This window comes from Carex rostrata, chromosome 14 (assembly GCF_964058835.1).
Source record: "Carex rostrata chromosome 14, lpCarRost1.2, whole genome shotgun sequence".
In the NCBI taxonomy this organism is placed as follows: Eukaryota; Viridiplantae; Streptophyta; class Magnoliopsida; order Poales; family Cyperaceae; genus Carex; species Carex rostrata.
In genome coordinates, this window is record NC_135931.1 from 7,213,037 (window position 1) to 7,236,438 (window position 23,402).

The 23,402-nt window shown below is 35.1% G+C and overlaps 3 protein-coding genes across 4 annotated transcripts; 1 reads left to right on the forward strand and 2 right to left on the reverse strand.

Moving 5' to 3' along the window:
- The first annotated feature begins 2,700 nt into the window (after nucleotides 1-2,700).
- Nucleotides 2,701-5,516, forward strand: LOC144565125 (fasciclin-like arabinogalactan protein 2). The gene is made up of 2 exons (XM_078314782.1): nucleotides 2,701-3,251; nucleotides 4,395-5,516. Exons 1-2 carry the CDS (start codon nucleotides 2,892-2,894, stop codon nucleotides 5,268-5,270), a joined length of 1,236 nt encoding a protein of 411 aa, XP_078170908.1. The 5' UTR covers nucleotides 2,701-2,891; the 3' UTR covers nucleotides 5,271-5,516.
- Nucleotides 5,517-7,513: 1,997 nt separating this feature from the next.
- Nucleotides 7,514-9,957, reverse strand: LOC144565451 (Galactose oxidase/kelch repeat superfamily protein). Its single transcript, XM_078315212.1, has 2 exons — nucleotides 9,866-9,957; nucleotides 7,514-8,689 (listed from the first exon to the last, which is right to left on the reverse strand). The coding sequence occupies exons 1-2, from the start codon at nucleotides 9,884-9,886 to the stop codon at nucleotides 7,751-7,753; spliced, it is 960 nt and encodes a 319-aa protein (XP_078171338.1). The 5' UTR covers nucleotides 9,887-9,957; the 3' UTR covers nucleotides 7,514-7,750.
- Nucleotides 9,958-16,140: 6,183 nt separating this feature from the next.
- On the reverse strand, nucleotides 16,141-22,622 carry LOC144565221 (uncharacterized). Of its 2 annotated transcripts, none has more exons than XM_078314912.1 (13): nucleotides 22,473-22,622; nucleotides 20,830-21,262; nucleotides 20,054-20,300; nucleotides 19,530-19,642; nucleotides 19,280-19,359; nucleotides 18,966-19,107; nucleotides 18,611-18,691; nucleotides 18,396-18,500; nucleotides 18,095-18,277; nucleotides 17,611-17,703; nucleotides 17,127-17,266; nucleotides 16,658-16,724; nucleotides 16,141-16,563 (listed from the first exon to the last, which is right to left on the reverse strand). In XM_078314912.1, the coding sequence occupies exons 2-13, from the start codon at nucleotides 21,220-21,222 to the stop codon at nucleotides 16,444-16,446; spliced, it is 1,764 nt and encodes a 587-aa protein (XP_078171038.1). In that variant the 5' UTR covers nucleotides 21,223-21,262; nucleotides 22,473-22,622; the 3' UTR covers nucleotides 16,141-16,443. The 2 variants fall into 2 exon arrangements, with proteins under 2 accessions (XP_078171038.1, XP_078171037.1); XM_078314911.1 differs by having other exon boundaries at nucleotides 22,370-22,516.
- Nucleotides 22,623-23,402: the final 780 nt, after the last annotated feature.

Sequence of the window (23,402 nt, forward strand, 5' to 3'; positions counted from 1 at the left end):
CTGATGTGACTCAAAATTTGAGTTACATTAGATGGTACGAATTCGGGGCGATTGGTTTCAGTTTCCGAAAAATTTAACTGAAATGTCATATTTAAAAAAAAATAATAATCTGGTTGTGAGCTCCATCGCACTTCCCTTTCACCTCTCTCTCTTTCTAAAAAAAAATAAATTCTTCTTTCCCTCTCAACTTCTTAATTTCTAATTTCATAATTTAAAATTACCAAATTTCACAATTGGAATAGCTATGTTTTCATACTTTCAGAAGCTAATTTTCTAAGTGACATATTCCAACAATTGAAAAGACAAAGCTCATATAATATTCAAAATTCAAATAATATAGTAAAGTTACAAATTTAAGTTTCGTAAATTTAAATTTAAAACTTCAAATTACGAAGACGAAAATTAAAATTAGGAATTTAGAAAATTGAAAATTACAAAAATAAAGTTGAATTCTCAAAATAAAAAGCAGAATTTTTTTTTTTTTGAAAATTATGAGTATCAGGTATTATGAAAGTTTAGACGTTTTATGATTTTTAACTTTCAATTTAAAAAAAAATTAGAACATGGAATTATTAAGTAGAAATTTGAATAAAAAAAATCTGAATAATAATTTCCTGAGTTAAGAATATATTATCGGTTGGCTTTTATTTCTTCTTGAAAATATTAAATATTGAAGTAGAACTTGGGAATTTAAACGAAAATTTGAAGTACCAAAACTATGAAAATATAATTTTTAATATTTTAAAATAAAAAAAAATTCATCTTGTTTGAATCTTGAGATATACTAATGTCAATGTAATTAAGTTTGTAAAAATCATTTGAAATTTTTATTTTTGAAAATGCAACAGTTGAAAAACAAAAATCATGGATTTACTGTACTGAAGAAATTAATTTTATATTGCAAAAAATAAGAAGTGAGAGAGAAGAAAAGGACAATGGAAAGTATAAATGGTCCTCACATTAACATTATGTTCAAAAAAAAAAAAAACAGAGAGAGCATTTGATTTGAACAGAACTATTTTTATTAAAATTTACAGATAAAAATAATGAAAAATTATCAGGAAGATGACATTGCAAATAGAAAGTAACGATCTATTGCTCAACACACTAACCATTCAATAAAAGCTAATTTTAACTTCTGAAAAAACATTATTTTCTTCCATCGTCATCTCTCTTAAATAATTACATAAATAACATCAAAAATAAAATTAAAATACTGAAAATTTATCTTTGATCTAGTAACAAAATTAATACTTTCTTTATAAAAATCTTTTGGTTCAAAACTCAAATAAAAAACATTTCATGTGAACATTAAACATTTAAGTAACCTTAATCCTTACTTAAAAAATGAAATAAATATATCAACAAAAATAGCAGAGTAGCACGCACCTGATTAATGTGCAATGGCCAGTGGCCAGGAATTCGTATCCTCTGAGATATCTCAAACTTTGCGTGACTTTATGGAAAATTCCAACCGTTTAACTACGTTCTTCACAAATCTCAAAGCACACACAATACTGACCCCCTACATCACCCCCGAATAGGCACCGGACACGTCGGTCAAGCAAAAGTTGAGATATCTCAGAGGATACGCACTCAGTGGCCAGTGGGGTTCTTTTGTATGATATTTTTATTTTCACCGACACAAGTCTAAAGACAACGGTCAACAATCGAATCAACAAGCAAGAGCCAAGATGAATTCAGGATTTTCTGTGGCAGTCTGCAATGTGTGGCTCGGCACATGATTCCAGTGTTTAGAAGGCTCAGTAGAGCTATAAATTGGCGATATATATTCTACGACACCTACTATTTATTCTAATAATGTGCTATACATATTCTAGCTTGTAATTATTCTAATCATATGGTATATATATTATACTATTATAGCTTGTAATTTGATTTTGAGTAAAATACATTTTTTCTTTAATTTTAAGTTAAGTACATTGGAAAAGAAAAAGAAAAAAACTTGTAAGCGGTTCAAAGACTCCAAACTGCTTGCATTACACTCTAGCTAGTACAGTCTCTTAATTACTTACTAATTTATAGATAAATAATTATTAAATTTTTTTTTGTAAATTATGTATGGGATAAGAGGCAAATAGCTGTTGATATGAATACATGATCCATCAAATATGACAAGTTTATAACACGCTATTTACATTTTACTACATTTTAATGTAATTAGTCACTAGTTAAGAGCACTATCATTTTAGTTTAGTTGATTGTGTTAAATATGCAAAACTTATGTTAATATGCGATCTAAGTTCATTGTGATTAATTAGAATATCAAAAACAACTTTATATTCTTGTGTATAATTAATAATAGCTTAAAATTTTAAGTATAGCAGCGTCAACTGCAACACCATTGCAAATATAAAACTCAAGCAAAACCTTTTTAAATCAAATAAGCAAAGCCGATTTTTGTATTTTTTTTATTAATCCTAAAGTTCCTACAATTAAGAAAAAATCTTCTATGCTGCTCCTGTTTAGCATCTATACAACTGAATTGCACATATTTAAAATCAACAGTGTTATATTTTATTAACGGACAACGATAAGAAAACAAAAAAAAAAAACCTCAATTCAGTCACTCTATAAAGCATTTATGACCAGAGCAAAACAGCTTTGTCACATACAAAGCTCAGAAAACCACACCTAAAGCTACATTACAACTATAGCCACACAAACAAGCAATGGCATTCCTGTAAATATCGCCCAAAAGCCAGGTCCATTATTCAGACTCTCTCACTAAAAGGCAAAAGCCCACTTCTCTCAGATCCACACTGCTCTTCTCGTCACTGACCTTGCTCCCTCTCTGTAGCTCTCTCTCATTCCCGGCGCCGGCACTGCCACATTTTTCTCTCTCTACTTCTCTGTCGCCGGCGCCATCGATGCACATCATGGCAAGACAAAAACAGATCTTTCTGACTCTCTTCTTCCCCATCCTCCTCTTCTCTCTGTCACAGACATGCAGGGCTCACAACATCACCAAAATTCTAGCGGAGCATCCGGAGTTCTCACAGTTCAACCACTACCTAACGGCCACCCGTCTCGCAAGCGAAATCAACCGCCGGCTCACGATCACCGTGCTTGCTATCGATAACTCCGCCATGTCAGCGCTTATCGCACGCCACTTCACACTCCAGACGATGCGCCACGTGCTGTCGCTTCACATCCTGGTGGATTATTACGGATCTAAGAAGCTCCACCAGCTGTCTCGGAGTTCTACTCTCTCTTCTTCGCTGTTTCAGGTACACTTGCTGTTTTCAACTGTGTACTTCACTGTTTTACTATTTTACTTCCACATGGAGTTGAGTTAACTAGCCAAAATTTGGAACACTATATTTTATAGGCCAAGTTTACTGCGAATCGTGATTATTTGTTTTTATTTTGCCTTTAAACGGAGAAGGCTCAACCGCTCAAAGCCTCAAAGTTACACCGTCTGTCCGTACACGTGCAATATTCTGGGTTCCATTATGAATTTATTTACCACGATGTCACTAATGATGGCCGTTAAAACACATTTTTTTTTAAAAACAACGACAAGAGGATAGGAGTTAAGTACCCAATGTAGTTGGTAGATCTATCATGTCAATATTCATAACAGAACAAATAAAGCCACATGCTTTGCTGGTTTTTCAATGAGTTGGAAAGAAGTGGACCCCATCATTGAACTTGTTAAGGTCCCTTTTGATTACTTAAAAAAAAAAAAAATCATAAAAAATCACTCTCTTGTGGGCATATATGCCTCCAGGTCTTTATCATTCAAAAAGGAAATTATGGTTCATAACACTTTCGGTTTTTCATATACCCCTCACTCAAAAAAAAAAAAAAAACACATACACACACACTAGGCCTACGTACTTAGTTCCAGTCTTCCAGATTTCCAGCCCCAGCATGTGATCCCAAATTTTGTAGCTGCTCCGCGCGAGCTTATTCGTGCATTCCAATATAAGTGCTTGAGTTTCTTAGTATCTGCTTGTCACAATTGCTTACATCTCGCAAAAATATATTAAATATCTGTTGTTTCTCTTTAAATAAGCACACCTTTTCCAAAGAGTTATATTCATAGGATACTACCTAAGAAAATCCGCTTTGAGTCCTTGATGGCAAACAGAGTAGATAAAATAACCGTGATTAATACTATAGGGAATTAGGGATCATGCCATCATGAAAACTGGAAATATTGATTAATATTTTCCTTTGAAAAGGACTTGTATTTCATCTTCGATTATTAGGCTTTTGCAATGAGGTGCTATTTGGAGCTATTATCTGTTGGCAATATGAGAATTAATCCTGAGATTTAATTTCTCAGTTGCCAATAAAAGTTATAAAACTGCCTATTAAATGTTACTCTTCTAACTAATCAACAAGACCTTTTGATCTTTTTTCAGGCAACTGGTTCAGCACCTGGCACCACTGGTTATGTGAACATAACAGACCACAAGAAGGGGCATGTGACCTTTTCCACAGAAGATCTCCCTGACGGAGCATCCCCGGCCACCTACGTGAAATCCCTCAAGGAGTTCCCATACAATCTCTCCGTTATCCAAGTCAGTTCAGTCCTCACTTCGCCTGAGGCCGAGGCACCCGTACCACCCCCTGCACCGGTTAACCTCACCGAGCTCATGTATGCCAAGGGATGCAAAGCATTTGCTGACCTCCTGCTCGCAACTGCTGATGTACAGACTACTTTCTATGACAATGTAGATGGAGGTTTGACTATCTTCTGTCCAATAGACTCGGCCGTGAAGGCCTTCATGCCCAAATATAAGAACCTAACAGCGGCACGCCAGACCGCAATACTTCTGTACCATGGTGTGCCGGTGTACTACTCCATGCAACAGTTGAAGTCGAACAACGGGGTGGTAAGCACTCTCGCAACAGGTGGTGGCGTGAAGCCGACCTACACTTATTCAGTAAAGAATGCCGTTGAGACAGTGACCCTCAATACAAAAGTTGATGAGGCTACGATCAAGGCTATGGTCCACGATGAGGATCCGTTGTCAATCTTTTCCATTGACAAGTTCTTGCAACCCAAAGAGATGTTTAAGGCTGTGTTGGCGCCTGCCCCTGCTCCAGCTCCTCACAAGAAGAAGAAGAAGGGAAAGGCCACAGATGACTCTTCGTCGGACGACGCCTATTCTCCTGACTCGTCATCAGATGACACCGATGCAGCTGACAAAAGTGCTGCTGGAAGGATTGCCGAAAATTGGGTGAGTGCTTTTGCTGCAATTGTGGTTGCATTTGCTGCATTGGTTGTATTCTAGATGGATTTGTTGGTTTTTCATTGTTATGGAGGTTTTATTAGTTGTGCAATTTATTTGATGGGGAAAATAAGATGGTGATATGAAAAAGGAAAGAAACAGATATGGGTGGGTTGGTTGGGGGTTCAATTTGGGTGGTATTTAGTATTTTTCGTTGGTTTGTTGTGATTAATTTGTTTTGTAATGATAGTGCTGAGTTGGATCTGAGAGTGTTTATAGTATAAAGACAGCATAAAATTGTAAAATTTATTTCGCCTTGTCTTTTTGTTTGGTCTCTATTTAAAAAAAAGAAGGAATCTTGCATAAAAGAGCTTTTATTCTGAAATGATTGAAGGAACCGTGGCTCATGAGGCACATTCCTCGTCCTTGAAGAAAGTAACAAAAAATAGAACGACACTTGCTAGCATCAAACCACATACCAATTTTTTCATATAAATTCTAAGGAATTTGAATTTTTTTTTTTTCTTTTTCTTTACTGAAGCATAGCAATAATTGGCTCCAAAGCTATCATTGATAGTTTCAACTTTGTAGATTATTTGGACCGATGTTACTTGACACCAAACTCATGACAGGCTTATTAACATTTTTTACTTAAAATAAGTACTTATCTTAGTTCCTAAAAGACCGCAAAACAAAGTTTTTTTAAAACCTTCGCAGGCTGCGAAAAAAAAACTTCAAATGGTCTGCAAAATTGTGAGAGAGAATTGAACTCTCAAACTTTATATCAATAATTCTAAAATCAATGATTTATAGCTCAATGTACAAAATGATCTATACATTGTAATGCACCATAACTCATATATATGATAATATGCAGTATTATTAAGGTTCTAAATAGCAATTGTCGCGTCATAACGGAAATGTTAAAAAAAAAAACTATCGCGAATAACGTAGCTATAGCAAAAGCTATCATACATAGCGTTTTTTGTTTAAAAAAATTATATTTTATACTTTTACTAATTATCAACATTATCTAAAGTCTCATACAACAATAAGTAACACAAAATTAATTAAAGAATTAAAATATTTATATTGAACTAGTAAAGAGTCCAAATTATTATTCAAAATATCCCTAATAAATATCATAAACTATCTTATCCATTCAAAATAACATAAGAATCGTGACATAAACTATATATTTTTTCTATTAAAAAAAAAACCTAAGCATCAGGGAATAAACTATTTATCTTTTTTTCTATTTAAAACAAAATAAATCTGAAGCTTGAAAAAATTGATCTTTAAAATTAATTTTCAATTGGGCTTTTATATAATGGCCTATGTAGCATAGCGTGCGCTATAGCGCGTAGCGCAGATAGCGGACCGCTATAGCGATTGTAGCAGAAATAATGCACTTTTAACCCATAGTTTAGCGTTCAAGGTCTGAAAACGCTATAGTGCACTATTTAGAACACTATGCGGTATCATAAAAATATGAATTGAGTAATATGCAGCCGAATATGCAGAATTTTATATATAAACTGCATAAGAAATTTTATGCGGAATCTAATCACATACGCATATACAGCCGCATAAACCGCATTTTACCGTGAGAATATTATTGTTTACCAGAGTAAAAAAAATAAGAAAAAAAATTATTATTCTTGCCAGATATTAGAACTGCACCAGTCAGGTCCACATAGTACAAATTAACGGGCCAGTCTTGGGCTCTCGGCCTATTTCATACCGCTGCAGTTTGATTTAACAGTTCAGCATTAATTAGGCCGAAAATTATTTAACAGTTCAGTGCTAAACTGAGCATTTTCCTTTTTAATTGAGGAACAGCTACAGCCTACAGGTACTACCGGCCTTTGTACTGAAAAAGGTGAACTATGTGGTTAGTGCAAATTTTCTCAGGTTTGGCACCTTTTTTCTGATGAACTGAACATACCATTTCAGTCAGGAAAAGTGTTGATACACATTGGTCATTTTGCAATCCTAATTTAAAAGCTTCATTATTTCACAGTTATGTCAGCTCGGCAGGATTTCTACTAAAATTAAGAAGCTCATAAGCAGTAATACATGATGTCTGACTACGCTTACACAAACAAAAAGGCTATTGAAATCACAAGGCTTCTGGAAATTAATCGGAACATCAACAAAAAATTGATCACATTTATCTTTTTTCTTTTTCTTTTTGATAAGATTGATTATCTTAGTACCATAGGACAGAAGCTATGTAAACTGTCACGATGTTCGATGAAGACCAAATTAAACCAACCAACTGATTAAATCATAAAGTCTCCACGTAGATCACAAACAAGAAATTATAGTACTTCATGATGTACAAATTTAAGAGATTTACACTAGTGACGTGCACGGGCTTGAGATATATTAACTTTCCCAGCTTATTTATCACAGAGAATCACACAACCATAACTTATAAACATAACACACTTCTAAGCCTCAAACACAGAAGCACAATACAAAGCACTAATACAACAGTCAACAGTACTCACAAGTACCTCTAGACCAGTAGCCACAAGTCACAGATTAGGAGCGAAGAAGTGGAAATCACCGAGGCGATCATTTGTTGGGGAATTGCCACCATACACCAAAAGACCACTTTTCCCATCTATCTCTCCCGCAGAGAAGGCACACCAACCCCGTGGCCCCGGGTGCTGCTCTGAAGCATCATCCAACTTGGTCCAAACAAGGCTTTCGGTATCCAATACATAAACATCAGCTGAGAATTTCCCGGCCCCGAGATGCCCCAAATCACTCGGGTCCACTTCACCACCGTACATAACCACGTACTTTCCGACCGCAACTGCTGAAAAAACACTGCGCGCACTTGGTTTCTCCCCTGTGGTCTCGACCAAGGACCATTTTTCGGTCTTCAGGTCAAAGCAATGCACATCATCTACCTCCATTCCAGCGAAACCATAAACTACCCAAATCTTGCCTCCAGTGACTACCAGCCCGGGGCCGCCCCTTGGGCTACAGGTGTCACCAGGGTATGGCAGCTGGGCCCATTGGCTAGTAACTGTGTTGTAAGCCCATAGATCATTTAACCGCCCAGAGTTGCCGCAACCACCAAATATAAAGATTTGTTTTTCATCGGCAGTCATCGAGTGGTAGCTCCGGTGTGGCGGGCTTGCCTCGTCAGAGGAAAGCAATGTCCATTCGTTGGTCAAGGTGTCAAAGGAGTAAAACTCATTCAATTCCTTATGTTCATAATCGCGGCCACCAAATACGTATATTGTGTTGGCAACCGACACCATCGTGACACCAACACGAGGCGGTGGAATGTCGCCAGTGCAATCTAGAATTGACCATGTTTCAGAGGTCAGGTCAAAGGAGTACATTTTGTTGTCCACTGGTACACGAGGTGTGAACTCGCCACCGAAAGAGTAGGCTTTTGTTCCAACAATGGTGACGGCATGAGAACTTCTAGCACCAGGTCCACACCCATTTTCTGCGAACTGAGGAAAGAAAATATGTAAGGTATTTGGAATTGGGAGGGAAAATATAAAGATAAAAATTAGTTTACTTGTACATTAAGCTTATATGATAATATTGCTCGAGTCGCCAGAAATTCACATTTTAATAGATTGGTAATATGTAAATTATTTATTTTTCAACAAAATGAAAGAAACATAAAAAAATTAACTGAAGCATGACATCCATTTTAAAAAAAAGAGCTTGTTACTATTCTACAAACAAAGGAGTGCCCCAAACAGCATGATCGGAAAGTGTATAATCAAGGAGACCTGAGAATCTAAGAAGCCAATCTGTGCAAGTTCTCATATCACTTGCTATTATACCCATGAAAAAAGAGGAATCCAGATTGCTCATATCCTAGATAACATGGAAGGGTTCATGAATGGGATATGCAATTATACACCTATTCAATTTGTAAGGAAATGGATGTATGACTTAAACTAGCAACCTATGGGCCTGTAACATGCCAAAAAATAATCAGAAGTTATTGAAACAGGAGTACACTCACACGCATTTACCGTCAGTCATTTTAACCAGCACCTGTCACTTTTAACTATAGAAAAAAACATAAACATCTAATTGAAACATCAACTCAAGATTGGTTTTTTCGCATGTAGCACCAGCCGAGAGTTCATCCATGCCACCACCTATTGCTCTCCCTTCACCACTGGCATGAACTCCAAGCTGTCTTTGGTGACCTTATTTTTGTTCTGACACAACAAAGGCTCCAAGGTCCTTGATGTGCTGATCTGTCGGGTTCTTGATTGGAGACCAACCACCAGTCATCGGGCTCAAGGCGGCGAGGGGCAACAAGGACTTCACCATTTATGAGATTTCTGATTTTGGTTTGAATTTGACCCTTTTGGTTTATTTTGCTTAGGATTTTGGAAATGAAGGTAATTGATAATATATCTAGTTTAATAGATTACATAGAATAACCAATTACGGACAAATATTGAGTGAATTTCAGTTTACTAAATATAAAGTGGAAAACAAAACTCTTTGGATAAACACGCCTGTAGAATTCTAGAAAATTGCAAGAATTTCAACAACTTTTTTAGTAAACAGAATACTTACCTCCTGATAACAATATTTACTAAATTCTAGTAGAAATTTGTGATACTAATTAATCACACTTGAGAAGGGCTGAACCATACCTTCGTCCAGGTGCCAGCCATTGTGATCAAGTCTCTCTCTCTCTGTCTCTCGCTGTCACGCTGTACCTCTTTACTATGTATAAATAGAGTTGTAATCAATTACAATCAAACACCGGGGTACTCCGTAGTCCTTAGTGCCCCCAATTTAGTTTGGTACCTGATCTTGTTCTTGCATTAAATGCTTGAATCATACCATAATGTTAAGTCAGCATGGACTTCCTCCTTTATTTTTATTTTTTTGTTATTTAGGATATTTCTCTAATTTTTTTTTTTTGGGTAGGAACTTGATAGTTAAGTTTAGGATATGCTTCAATTTTCTAAACATAAATTGCACAAGGATGATATAGTAATTTAGATATGTATTAAATATGAGATTCGAGATAAAACGATGATGAAAAAATGAAGGGCTTGTAATAAAAAATGTAATTTGAGAACGAAAATCAACATAAGTAAAGGTTTGGTATATTTTGTTGTGAATATTCTAGATCTTGAAAACTTGATGATTCCATTTTTGTCGTAGGCAACTAGTATTCAAAGTAAAAAAGAAAACATAATTAAGAAAAAAATGTATTATATCTAGATAAATTTACAAAGATTCGTATGAAGTTTAAGTACATTTATTTAGACGTATATCAAATTAGAAAGATCACATATTGTTTGTTAGGGGTCACTTGACAATTCTTTATTTCAACAATTTTAAAAATATTCAAAAACAAATTTAAAATTCAACATAATAAACATTATCAATATCAATAACATATAATGTCTATAAAATATCATGAGATTTGATGAACAATTCATTATACATCATATGTCAATATTTTAAAATTACTGATTATTAATACATCATCAAATAATACTTGAATTGTATGAAATTTAATTATTTGGCTATCTATGTTATTAATGACATACCTATAAATTCATCTTTAAATTTAATTGTCAAAATAATCATTGTCAAGTGATCACTCTTCTTCTTGCTTAAATAGAGTATGAGAAAAATGACAAAAAAGGATGATTTTTTTATTCTTTTTTGTTGTAATATAAAATGTAATGATAAATGCATTGTTGGAGTTTATCATTTTCAATAAAATAAATTATTAAATAGCTGGAAAAAATTTGATGCCTATCAAAACACAAAACACTATTGGTACATCCTAAATCACTATATAGTCTTGCAATTTAATGCATGCATCTTATTCTAAACTCTCTTTTCAACCGTGGAAATCATGAAATTTTGGAGCAAATCGATTGGCTTTTTTTTTTGTCTGTAAATTGCGTCATGATCTCGTGCATCATTCATTTGTCGTTTCTCGACGGGTTGCAACTAAGAAGGGAGACTTGCTAGGTTTAATGACTGATGATGAAATTGATAAATTATTCGAAGCCTGCTCTGTTAGCCAGCTACCGACTCGTTTACCACCTTCGATAATTGATAAATGGGAACGATAAATTTTGAATTTATATCTCCAATATTATAATTATACAAAATTCGTATTTGATCAAAAATGGGATAAATTGATCATCAAAATTTATCAAAATTATTTATTGGTGTATATATTTAACAAAATATGATAACTACGCTTATTTTACCCCATAAATTTTATAAATTTTCTAAAGTTGATCCTCATATTGTTTTCAGGAAAAGAACAAAAAAAACATTATATAAGCATTGACTCCCAAAATTTAATAACCTATCTTTGCCGGAATAAATCCGTTGTTATTTCTTGAGAATAACAGGGACATACTAATCTGAACCCAACGTTTTAAACTTTTTCATGTGCAAATTTCAACGAAATAAGTTTTTCATACACATATCTCAATAAAGACCAACAGTTAGAATCGGAATAACAGGTCCATGTTATTCCCATGAAATAATATCAGATTTATTTCCACCTCTGCCTCTAAAGAGGCATTTGGTTCATGCTATATATCATTCCAGGGAATATATATAATGACAGAAAATGTAATTTTAGGGAATGTAATGTCAGAGAATGTAATTTTGCATTTTTTTTAGACTATTGCGATAGCTGTGAATTTGGAAATGAAAATAGCAAGGAATTACGGATTACCGTTTCTATTCCCTTGTTAATTTTTTCAAATATTGTAATCACTAACTAGGGAATCACAATAACTCACCCCTTAATGAAAATAACAAACAAACACCGAACAAAATTGTAGAGTGCTATCGGGTCGGGTCGGGTCCGGGTACTATTATATTTGGACCCGGACCCTAAAAGTGTTCGGGTCCAAATTTCGATCCATATACTTATTTGTTTCAAATCGGGTCGGGTCCGGATCCGGATACCTATCTACCCGTAGATATTTCGGGTCCAGTCTTTCGGTTCCGGGTAGATAGATACCCGTAACTTGTTTGTGGATTATCGGGTCCGGTTCGGATACGGGGCGGTTCCGGATCCAGAGCGGATATAGGTCACAACTCCAAAGTATTCGAGAAATTATTTACATTTAAATATAATTATAATTTCTTAAACACCTCATATAATAAATCATTACAATATAAATTAAAAACTACTGCAAAATAAAAATTATACTATTAATCATGTTTATAAATAATAAAATATATCATGCTACATAGCAAAATAAAAATAATAACTCTAAATTATTAATTGGTTGTTGGTTGTTTGGAGTACTCATGGTGTAACAAAAAATATTGAATTCAGTTTTTTATTAATAGCTTTTGAATTCAGGAGGATGGAGGAGATATAATTTTTAGAAAGTAAAATATTAGAGATGATGATTTCCTTTTCTATAATTCAAATAAATCTATGAATTGAATGTAATAGAAGAAAAAAGGTATAAAATAAGCTGGTTATGGAAGAATAAATTTGATAATCATGTGTCATGTGTCACATGTGTATAATATAGAACAAAAATTAAAGGGCATAATTAAAGGGCTAGTTAAGGATGTAATTAAAGGGTAGTGTAAAACAGTAGCATAAATTTGGTTAAGTTTTATCAAATTATAGCTCAGCTGAAATATATTATCTAACACAAAAACTTGATGCAGAGTTATTAATATATATTTTATCGGGTATTTATACGGGTATCGGGTCGGGTCCGGTTATGGGTCGGATAATTAAATGATACCCATATCCTACCCATTACAGTATCGGTTCCGGTTCGGATCCGGGTCGGATATTAAATTATTAATTTTGTACCCATACCCATAATTTAATCGGTTATATTTTTTAAACCATACCCTATCCAAATTAATCGGATCCGGGTCGGTTCTGGGTCAGATCCGGTTCGGTTCCGGATCGGATCTGGGTAATCGGGTAAAAGTAGCACCTCTACGAAATTGTCTAGTTCGATTCTCCAGTAAAAATCTTCAGTTCGAGGATCACCTTTTGCTGCTTAGAGTGGTAGTCTAAACATTACAGTGAAGATGATGCATATAAACAAAATAAACATTTTAAAGTAAGAGAAAAGGTAATGTCCCCCGGGCTACAGTTCCTCAAAAATCTCCGTGTATAAAAGCCTTCTCTTTTTAACTTAGTTCTGACACGTTTTTAACTGCCACAACTGCCATAATTTCAACTGCTATAATTTTAAGTACACTATGTATGTTTACAAAATTATATGTGTATGTTTATAGGATAATATGTGTATGTCTATAGGATAATATGTATATGTTTACAGGATATTTCAACTGCTATAATTTTAAGTACACTATGTATGTTTACAGAATTATATGTGTATGTTTACAGGATATTATGTGTATGTTCACAGAAGGTGGTCCCCAACAGCTGTCACACGTTTTCGACAGCTGTCACGCGTTTTCAACAGCTGTCACGCGTTTTTAACCGCTTTCACGCGTTTTTAACAGCTTTCACGCGTTTTTATGTTTACAGAATTTGTTGAATTAATTTACAGGATTTAGTATTGATGTTTACAGAATTAGTTGAAAATCTCCGGAGATTTTTGGGGGACTGGAGTTGGGGGACTGTTAGCTGCTTCCTTAATAATAGCTGTGATGACAACAGATGCATCTTTAATAATAGCTGTGAGTCCGGTCGATTTAATTATAATAAAACACTTGTGATTGTCACTCTTAGCGATGAAACTTTCAAAATTTGATTCGAACCGTCCAATTTTAATAACAAAGAACTCGTAAAATATGCCAATTTGGCGCCATAGTTTATTGTGATAATGAAATGACTCATTTTTTTAAAATCATAGATTGAGTGCAGATAGGGTCTAATCTGACCAATCTATCCGAACATATTTTGATTAGTTCATTAGATACATACTGGATTTTAGTTAATCTGCCAAATTAGTGTTAATTATGATTTAAAAAATAAGTTCGTTAAACTCAACCTAAACATGTATCAACATAATTATGAAAACAAATTTTGCAGATGCATCATTGAATTTATTTATCTTTTATTTTTGTTTAAAATACTTTTTTTTTATTATAATACAAATAATACTCGATTGAATTGTGTTGTTGTGTAAATCGAATATGTTACATCAGATATATCAATATGGCTAAATCTTTTTAGAGTTTTGTCAATAACTTTATTTATGATTGTTTCTTAAGAGTATGTTATGTTTGTATTTTTTTTAATAATTATTATTTATTTTGAATTTCTCCAATAATTAAAACATGAAATCTGTATAATCCAACTGTCTTAAAAAAGTATGAGTTGAGTGATTTTTTAAATGATAATATTTGACCAAAGATTGAAAGAATCATAATATCATTACTGTAAATCTGATTAAAAATATAGATGAACCTTACCTGGCCCTTAGGTGCATTAAAGTAGACATATATTCGACTATGGACATTTTTATTAGTACCCAAAGCACCTCACATAAACAACTTAAATAAATCATAATTAGTTGAAGTGGTTATTATAAACAAAAGATATGCTAGGTAACCAGGTTCGTTGGTACATCGAGTTTCTTTTTGAGATGTGTTGCTAGATAAAAAAAAAAAAAAAACACATTTTTTAAATACATACACATCATAAAGGAGATTGCGATCAGAGGAGGCTTTCTTCTCTAATAATTTATCTACTCTTTGTTGTCAAATGTAAACTAAGATTTATCCGATCTTGCACTGAATAGGACACGAGTTGAGAAATAAAAAAGAAGAAGATAAGCTGCAATGTACAGGAATGATTAATTAATCAAGTTGGTCCAAACCTTCTAGAAATTATATAATTCAGATTAAGATCAATGAGGATAACAAAAAGAATTGTAGTACTCCCAATCCAATGTTCTCATCAGTCATCGCCATGGTACAATAGTAGTTCGCAACTAACGGCACCATGAATTTAAAAATACGAATGAAATAAATCCCTTTATGTAGTTGTAACCAATACTCGGAGATTCATAGATGTACCGTGCGGATTAAATTTATAAAATCCATAGGCCAATTGGAAATCATTGTTAACAAAAGGCAGATTTGGGGGAGGCGGGTGAGGTGGAGCAACGAGTGTGTGTATGCAGATATCAGCTGCTCCAGCTGATATCTGGGAATCGCGGGCTGCCTGATGAGTATCAGATCAAAAACGGTCTGATGTTTATCAGAGCAAGTTGTTCTCTGTATTAAATTTTGTGCAAATAATTTTAATATTTGTGTGGATCAAGTGCATAAAAATTTTCATATAGATCAGATGGCTTTGATCGGGCATCAAACCTAATTTGATTATCAGCCCCCACTCTTAATACCATATGTTCCGAGGAAGCTAGTGTTTAGTCTCACTTAAAAGTGGCTCTATCCAAGGGTGGAGTAAGGTGCAGGGTATGCAAGTGTACCTCTGGTCCAACCTTTTTTTTTTTTTTAAATATGTTTCTTTTGTTACTTTTCTAACTTTTTTAAAAATATATATTTTTTGGACAGGTGAATTTTTTTGGTTATGATGGCATGAGCAAAATGAAAACAGCAACCAGTATTCACCGTCTTGAATTTTAAACGAGTAGGGCAATTAATTCATCAACAGGCTAGATATTCCTCTCTTTTTTTTAATATAATAAAGCTACTCTCATCAATTATTTATTCCAATCATCTGACCAAAACAGAGGCTTATAACTATGAATAAACTAATGCAAATGAATGTGTCAGACCAAAACTGTGATGGCAAATCACTACAAGTCTACAACAATGGTAAATAGAAAACTGAACAAGTTTTCAAGGGTAAATAGGAAATTGACCCATGAATTTTTAACCTGTGCCCGGCATTAAAGTTCATCAAAGTTGTCCGGTCTGAAGAGTTATTTATAGTAAAACTAATGCAATACACATCAGAAGCACAATAAAGTTTATCACACTGAACAAAAATCCTAGATACATGATTTCTGTTCAAAACAACCCCAACTGTAAAATGAACATAAATTAACATAATAACAACCTATATAAAAAGAGGAACAGAACACAGAAAGTAAATAAAACCATAGATATTAGAATAACAAGAGTTGCCCTGATGTTCAATAAAGCTATGAATAAAGAAAACCATGGTACAGTACAGCACATATGTCAGCAAAGCAAAAATGTAGAAACCAAAGAAATCTAGATCCAACCTCCCCAAGTTAAATTTCAATTCGAAAATTGTCTAGCTAGACATCATGACTTGATCACAAGACTGAAGGGCCTGGCTAGCATAGTCCCGTACGTCGACATCCGGGTCCTCGCTCAGCTCAACTAGGCATGGCTTAACTATTTTCTCTACGTCCTGTATCATCAAATTAAACATGTTATCTCTGTCACCAATGATGATTCAATGGAGTTAATTTGGTCCGATGGTAAAAAGGGGCCTCTTTTCTTACCGAGCTGTCAAGTATGGGAATCAGAGCTTGCAAAACCTTTGCAACGTTGAACTTTATGTTTGGCACCCTGATAATATTAATAGACACGGTAAGATAAGTAAAACATTATTTTTATCATCAAAAAAAAAAAAAAAACATTGCAACACTTTTTATTAGATAACTAACATTGCAACACTTTTTATTAAAGGCATGTAAATTTTATCTTAGTCACTGTTCCCCTTGTAAGAAAACTGCTTTACATTGCTGCTCTTAAACGGCATGTAGCAATAGAGCACCATAAGTAGTTGGATGCAGAATCCAGATAAATTATGGACCAAGTGTTTGTCATTAGTTGGGGCCAGCTTATCATTATGAGGTCTCATTTCATGACTGCGGGTTTTTCAGGCTAAAGTGGGGATTGTTTGCTCATTTGAAACAGTGAACCGTACCAAGTCTGGCACCATACAAGCAAGGGAGGGCAAAATCTGACCTGTCTTTGGAGGAAGTGATGACAACTGGGAGTAGCTTTTGGGAGGTAATTTCAGCACCCATTACAGGGGCAAGGAGGGAAATTGCTTGAAGTATGGTCATGCGGTATAAGTAGTGCGGATTGTTTATCTTCTCCAACACCTGCAAGAAGTGAAGTAAAATATTTAAATTGCTTATCAAATTTAGAAAGGAAAGGACAACATATTGTTTCTTATTGCATTTAATTACTACAATTTAATAAGTTTACAACGTTAAAATAGAATGGAGACAGCTTAAGTTAATTTTTAACCTAGCAACCTTCAGGTTGTACTTCTATATGGTTTCTTATTCCTGACCCACTCAGTTTTTACTTCTAAAGAAACTAATAGATGGCAGGTTACTTTCTTTGGAAATATATACTTCTATATCAGGCAGGTTCAGTTTTGCATAACCAATGAATATTCCACAATTTTGGATCTAAAAATGAAAACAAATAGAGCAAATACCTGAGGAACAATGTGCTGCATTGCCCACTCAGGACCAAACTCTTCCGCAAGGCGCTTCAAGTTGTTTGCCGCTGCATCTCTAATTGAGTACACCTGATAGTTAAAAAAATGAAACAAGGCTAAATAAACTGTATGCTATTTCTCTATTGATCAAGAAAAATGAATATTCTGCAATGATACAGTTCAAGAACATAAGATGACCAGTTACATACACAAACAGGCCAAACAAACACAAACTAGGAACGAAAAAAATTACTTGTGCAATGGGCATGTGAAAAATAAACACAGAGATAAGAAACAAGTACTCAACCCTGCCCCAACCCCTATATATAAAGTACCACTGGTGCAATTTTTACATATTGTATTGCAATCCCCAATACAGACTGCAGAAGGGCCTCAAAACATATCATTTTCAGAGCTACTACTTAATTTGGAATTGAAATGGTTTAAAAAAGGTTGTCAAAAGGAAACAGAATTGGCTAACCTTATCTTCAAGCCACTGCATGCAAAGAGCCCCCAATTTGTCATCAAAAAAGCCAACGCCAAGCTGGCTAGCCAAGAGTGGTATATACTCTATGATGGCCAGACGCACCCTCCAGTGCCTGTCCTCTGCCAGCTCCACTATTGCTGGGAGAAGAGATTGAGACAATAAATCTATCCCAATTACCTGAAGCAATAGTTCAAAAGGTGAGATGGAAGTAGTTTTTTAACACAAAACAGGAAAAACACTTCAATATGTTTTCTGGTATAAGAAGTCTTGCTGCATTTCATGAAATGAAAAAGACCTGGTTGACTTGATCGAGCTTGCTTATAATATTGAGGCGAACATCAGGGAACTCATCCTTCAGCAATGAGAGGAATATAGGGAGAAGTTGCTCAATAGTAGCATCCTAGAACAAAAGATATAGTTATGATAATTTAAAATCTTAATGTCAGGAAGATTCAGTATTCAAATTCATCAACACTTGCACATATACTTTTGATTTTTTTTTTCCTGTACCTTGCCTAAGACAGGAGCCATTCCCATTATAACAGAAGCCAAGGCTGAACGAACGTGCTGAGAGGAATCAGTAGAAAGCTCCTGAAATTTCCATTAAACCACATCAAATCGGAAAAAAGTTAGCAAATTTGTCCTACTTGAAATTTAATGCTTAACATGTTAAATGGCCAAAATCTTTCTAATAAAGCAAGTATGATTGTTCATCTATTAGCAGGTACTGCAATGTATCTAATAAGGTATTAGCAAGCAGCTAGCCGGGTATTAGCAGTTGATCTATATCATCAGATACAAGATTCATAATATCTAGATTGGAACAATAAAATATTCACAAAGCAGCAATTGATCAGAAAGATACCTTGACACAGGGAAGGATGTGTTGGATGGCAAGTTGCGGACTGAGAATGCGACAGAACTTTGTAACCTTTCCTGCAGCAGCAATGCGGACCTCTGCCTCATTATCACGAAGAAGGCGCACATAAGCAGGTACGAGCTCATTCCTTCAAAATCAAACAAAAGATTCAACATTCCAAGCAAGAAAAATCAATGATAACTGTTTGGCTTAGCTTTGGACAAATTCTACAAAATAAAGTTTAAATCAGAACTCAGAATGGTAGATGGTTGCCTAATCATTGATCATAAGTACTTCTTGAAATAAATATAAGAAACTACCTGGTAGGTTCCGGACCCACAGCCTCACAAAGCTCATAGAGTTGGTTTGCAACCATGTATCGCACACGCCATGATTTATCCTGTCAACCAATCATCACCACATGTTCAGATGATTATATGTATATGCTGCACCGTGTTACTTCAAAACTATACTGCGTAGCTTGGATTTTGAAAGCTGGAGGGTATTTCAGATAAGATACATATAGACTAACAAAAAGAAATCTAGGAGAAAAGTATTTTTTTCCCTAACCTGAGCAAAACTGACAATAACAGGAAGAATGTGGGCCACACAATCCTGTGGCTCAAGTAACTTCCCAAGTGCCGCACATCCCTCTACAGCCAACAACCGCACCGAATCTTGGTCTACACACACATAGATAGTATAACAGCAGCATTGGTGTTATTCAATTATTTTTTCATCTAAAAGACTAAAACCTAAATTCAAAACCAACAAAAACTCTAGGAATGAAGCAATAAAGGTTTGCAATTGGCATGTATTGCCTGGTGAAACAGTAGATGACCGATCTATTGAGGTTATGAAAGATATCTGAGGGCTTCACTAGTAGGCTAAGAGGATCACAGCATAGCTTTCTATTGACCTTCTCATATAAGAAACAAATTTTTGACTGATCTACATAAGAAATGGAACTTTGACTAATCTAGTTGCTCATATGCTAGAAATTTGACATTCAACAAGTCAAGAGTTAGCATCGCATCACCGCTTTAACAGAAAAAAGGAACAGAACAACAGGATGTGATTTCAAACTGACGTACCATCCTGGGTGAGATCATCAAAAATGGACATAATTTCTGTCTTAAGATAAGTTGGTTCGACTGTGGCTGCAAATTTGCCAAGGTTGGATGCTGCAGCCCTCCTGACCATAGGCATATCATCTTGGCAAAGCTGGCCATAGATGGTTCTAAGCTCAGCCTTCAACTGCTCTGGTGCACTTGGATAGGCTATGTGGAAAAGGCCACATGATGACACCCTTGCTGTAAACCATTCCCCGGCTGCTAGCCTCTGAAAGAATAAAGACGTATAGATTTAGAAGGAATTTTAAAACCATGCTAAAAGTGAAATAATACAACTTCTTAAGGGAGCCAGGTTATTGTGCACACCTCAGTTCTGAACACTGCCAAAACATTGACACTTTTTATTTTATTTTTATTTTTACCGAACATACTCTGGGTTCCATAGATGAATTTAAAAAATCGACGCAAATAATCAAATTTTTACCTTAGGCAATAAATGAAAAATGTTTCCGAATTCATCTATCCAAATAATTGCAGATTAACAGCTAACAGATTGTAAATACAAGAGCAAACAAAAATGCTCAAGAACAGGTCTTTACCACAATTGTAGATAGAAATGCTAGAAAAATCCATGCAACTGATAAGTATCTTTATGTGTTTTATTTTTGTATGCGCCTTTTAATGAAATTGCTAAGCAACAGACATCAAGTTGACTAAATAAATGTCACACTCAAAACTTCTAACATCGTATAAACCAAACTATTCCAAATCAAGAGTTATCATGACAAACATCTCACCTTGACAACAGGCACAAACCAATCAACAACATCGCTCTCCTTCATCTGTGCACCTATCCGGCAAAGTGACTCTACTGCCTTGTCCCTCACGCACGTCTCCTCAACGGTGCACAGGGTCTCGAGCGGGGGCAACAAAACGTGTGCATGGTCAACACCCCCAACATAAGGGATGAAGACCCCAAGCTCCTCGGCCATGGCGAGAAGCACCTCATCCTCATCATCATTATTTTCACTGAGGAACGGTATGAGCTCCTTGCGGGTGCGCTCCTCACCAAGTGCACGTGCAATGGTTGATAGGCGGCGGATCGAGTTGAGGCGCAGTTGGATATCCTCATTCTTCAGCTCGTCTATTAGCACAGCGATTGGATATAGCGGTTCGTCTGCCATCGCCATCTTTGTTTATCTAGTTTTCCTCAGGTGTTAGCAGCAGCAGCTATGATGTAATATACAAAAGTGAGAGAGGTTAAAATAGAAGATTACTGGCTCGCTATAAAACATAACCACGTTAACTACTTGCTTAGATATCATTAAGACAGTTAAATTTGGCCCAAAAGTGGCACTGAATGACCTTAATCATGCAAACAATATTACTAATCTTTATTTCACAAACTGTTGCCGTTAAGTCTCAATTAAGCCATTCATAGAATCTGTTTATGCTCTTTTTGGAGGTTGGTTATAACAAAAGCAAAGTGAAACATAAAAATCAACGAGTAATCTGAAACCCTGTATGGCAAATACAGCAATCTGCTGAACATAAAGCATGTTAATCTTGCTTCTGAGTTTTCATTTCAAATAAAATTGGAGCTGAATGATGAAATGGGGAGAATCACTCTATTAAATTCTTCAAAAGTCTGTTTCCTCCCAATTTGGAGGATAACAGACTTAATCCTCTCATTCACTTCCCTTCCCTTTTCCTTTTTTCCCAACATGGAAGCAGACCCAGAGAACCAGATCAATACATAATGGTGAGGAAAATTCATATAGCCCAAGAACTATGAATAGTATTATAAAAGAAGAATGAAAAATCATTGGTTTCTGGAGTAATTTACAGTATAAATAACCTTCATCTTTAGAAAGTTCCGTTGGCAGAAACTTAAAAGTTGAGATCAGTACGTGCAAAATTCTCTATCATTTTGAAGAAAGGACTCTAAATAATTATAAAATCAGCTAAATTGAAAATAAATTTTGGGGTTTATGACAAAAACACTTATTTTATGTCCTAAACTGAAAAAAAGACGATAACTGTTGGTATGTGCCTAATGTTCTTTATTGAGAGAGTACCGAGGAGCAGATCTGAATCTTCGAGCTCAATAACCTCAAATGGTAGCCATTATTACGCGTGGGGGTTGACAGTACACCCCCCCCCCCCCCCCCCCCCCCCCCAAAAAAAAAAAAAAAAAAAAAAAAAAAAAAAAAAAAAAACCCACCACAATTCTATTGTCTGTGAAAGTGTGAAGCAACCACCTAACTTAGGACCTTCTACCATAGCAAGCAATAGTCAGTCCATTGTTGCGTTGCAACCGTGGTTTGGAAAATGTACCTATCGGCAGCCCGCGATCCGATCCAATTATTGGGCGATTTTCCAGACCCGACTGGGCAAAAGCGTTTTGAGCGGAAGAACCCTTGAATCGGAAGAGACTTACCGTCCGACCGAGTAACGCCGATTCGATTCTTCCTTCCTTTGTTTGTGACTGACAGATTCTTCAGATTTGTTTTTTTTTCCTTTACCGATTCGATTATTCGAATGCAAATCCACAAAGGATGTGATCGGAAGAGATTTGGGGGATAGCGTATTAGCGTGAAGGTATGTATGTTTGTTAATTAAGGAGAAAAGAAGACGGGTCTGTCGGGAGACGGGGAGATCATATCTCTGACTCTTTGAGTACCCTAATAAATCTGGACACAATCTTGAGCCGTCCATTTTAAGGGCTCGGATTTCATCTCGTCTGTGAAGCGCTGCCCCAGAGGCCCAGACTGACCGTCTTTATCTCAACAAAGTCCGATTTTTATAGAGAAATTATCCTGTCCTCTCTGGTCAGTGAAATTATCTCCCAACCTTCCTCTTCTTCTTCTTTTTATATTTTTATTTCCAAAACCTTTTGTCTTGTCCACGTTATCACGTGACAAAGACACAAATATATGGAACAAATTAGTGATTTTTGTTGTGTTATGAAATTTACAGATAACATAATTACATAACACATTGAATGTTTTAAATATTCTAAAAGAATAAAATATACATAATATAAAAATTTATATCTACTTGTATTTATTTTGTTATCAGAATGTTAAACTTCTATTTTAGTTTTTTGATAACAAGTTACATAAATATATGTGTTTTAAAAAATCAGCCATTGAACAGATTATCCACCAATCCGGTTTACTTGATCCGAAGCTTTAATGGATCATCCAATCCAGTTCTGATATTAGGGGTGTCAATGGTACCTTTTTAGCCATTTACCCGACCCGTATCGTATTCGATAAGGCCGGTATGGGTAAGATTTTTTTTTTGTTAGCTTATTGGGTATGGGTATGGGTATGGGTATGGGTAAGAATTTTTTTTTCGTTAAATA

Coding starts and splice junctions, on each gene's coding strand:
- LOC144565125 (XM_078314782.1), top strand. CDS start 2,892: ATGCACATCATGGCAAGACAAAAACAGATCTTTCTGACTCTCTTCTTC. Junction 3,252..4,394: donor TCTCTTCTTCGCTGTTTCAG/GTACACTTGCTG, acceptor ATCTTTTTTCAG/GCAACTGGTTCAGCACCTGG.
- LOC144565451 (XM_078315212.1), bottom strand. CDS start 9,886: ATGGCTGGCACCTGGACGAAG. Junction 8,690..9,865: donor TGGCTGGCACCTGGACGAAG/GTATGGTTCAGC, acceptor TTCTTTCCTCAG/TTCGCAGAAAATGGGTGTGG.
- LOC144565221 (XM_078314912.1), bottom strand. CDS start 21,222: ATGGCGATGGCAGACGAACCGCTATATCCAATCGCTGTGCTAATAGAC. Junction 19,360..19,529: donor TTATTGTCAGTTTTGCTCAG/GTTAGGGAAAAA, acceptor ATTGGTTGACAG/GATAAATCATGGCGTGTGCG. Junction 16,725..17,126: donor ATCACTTCCTCCAAAGACAG/GTCAGATTTTGC, acceptor TAATATTATCAG/GGTGCCAAACATAAAGTTCA.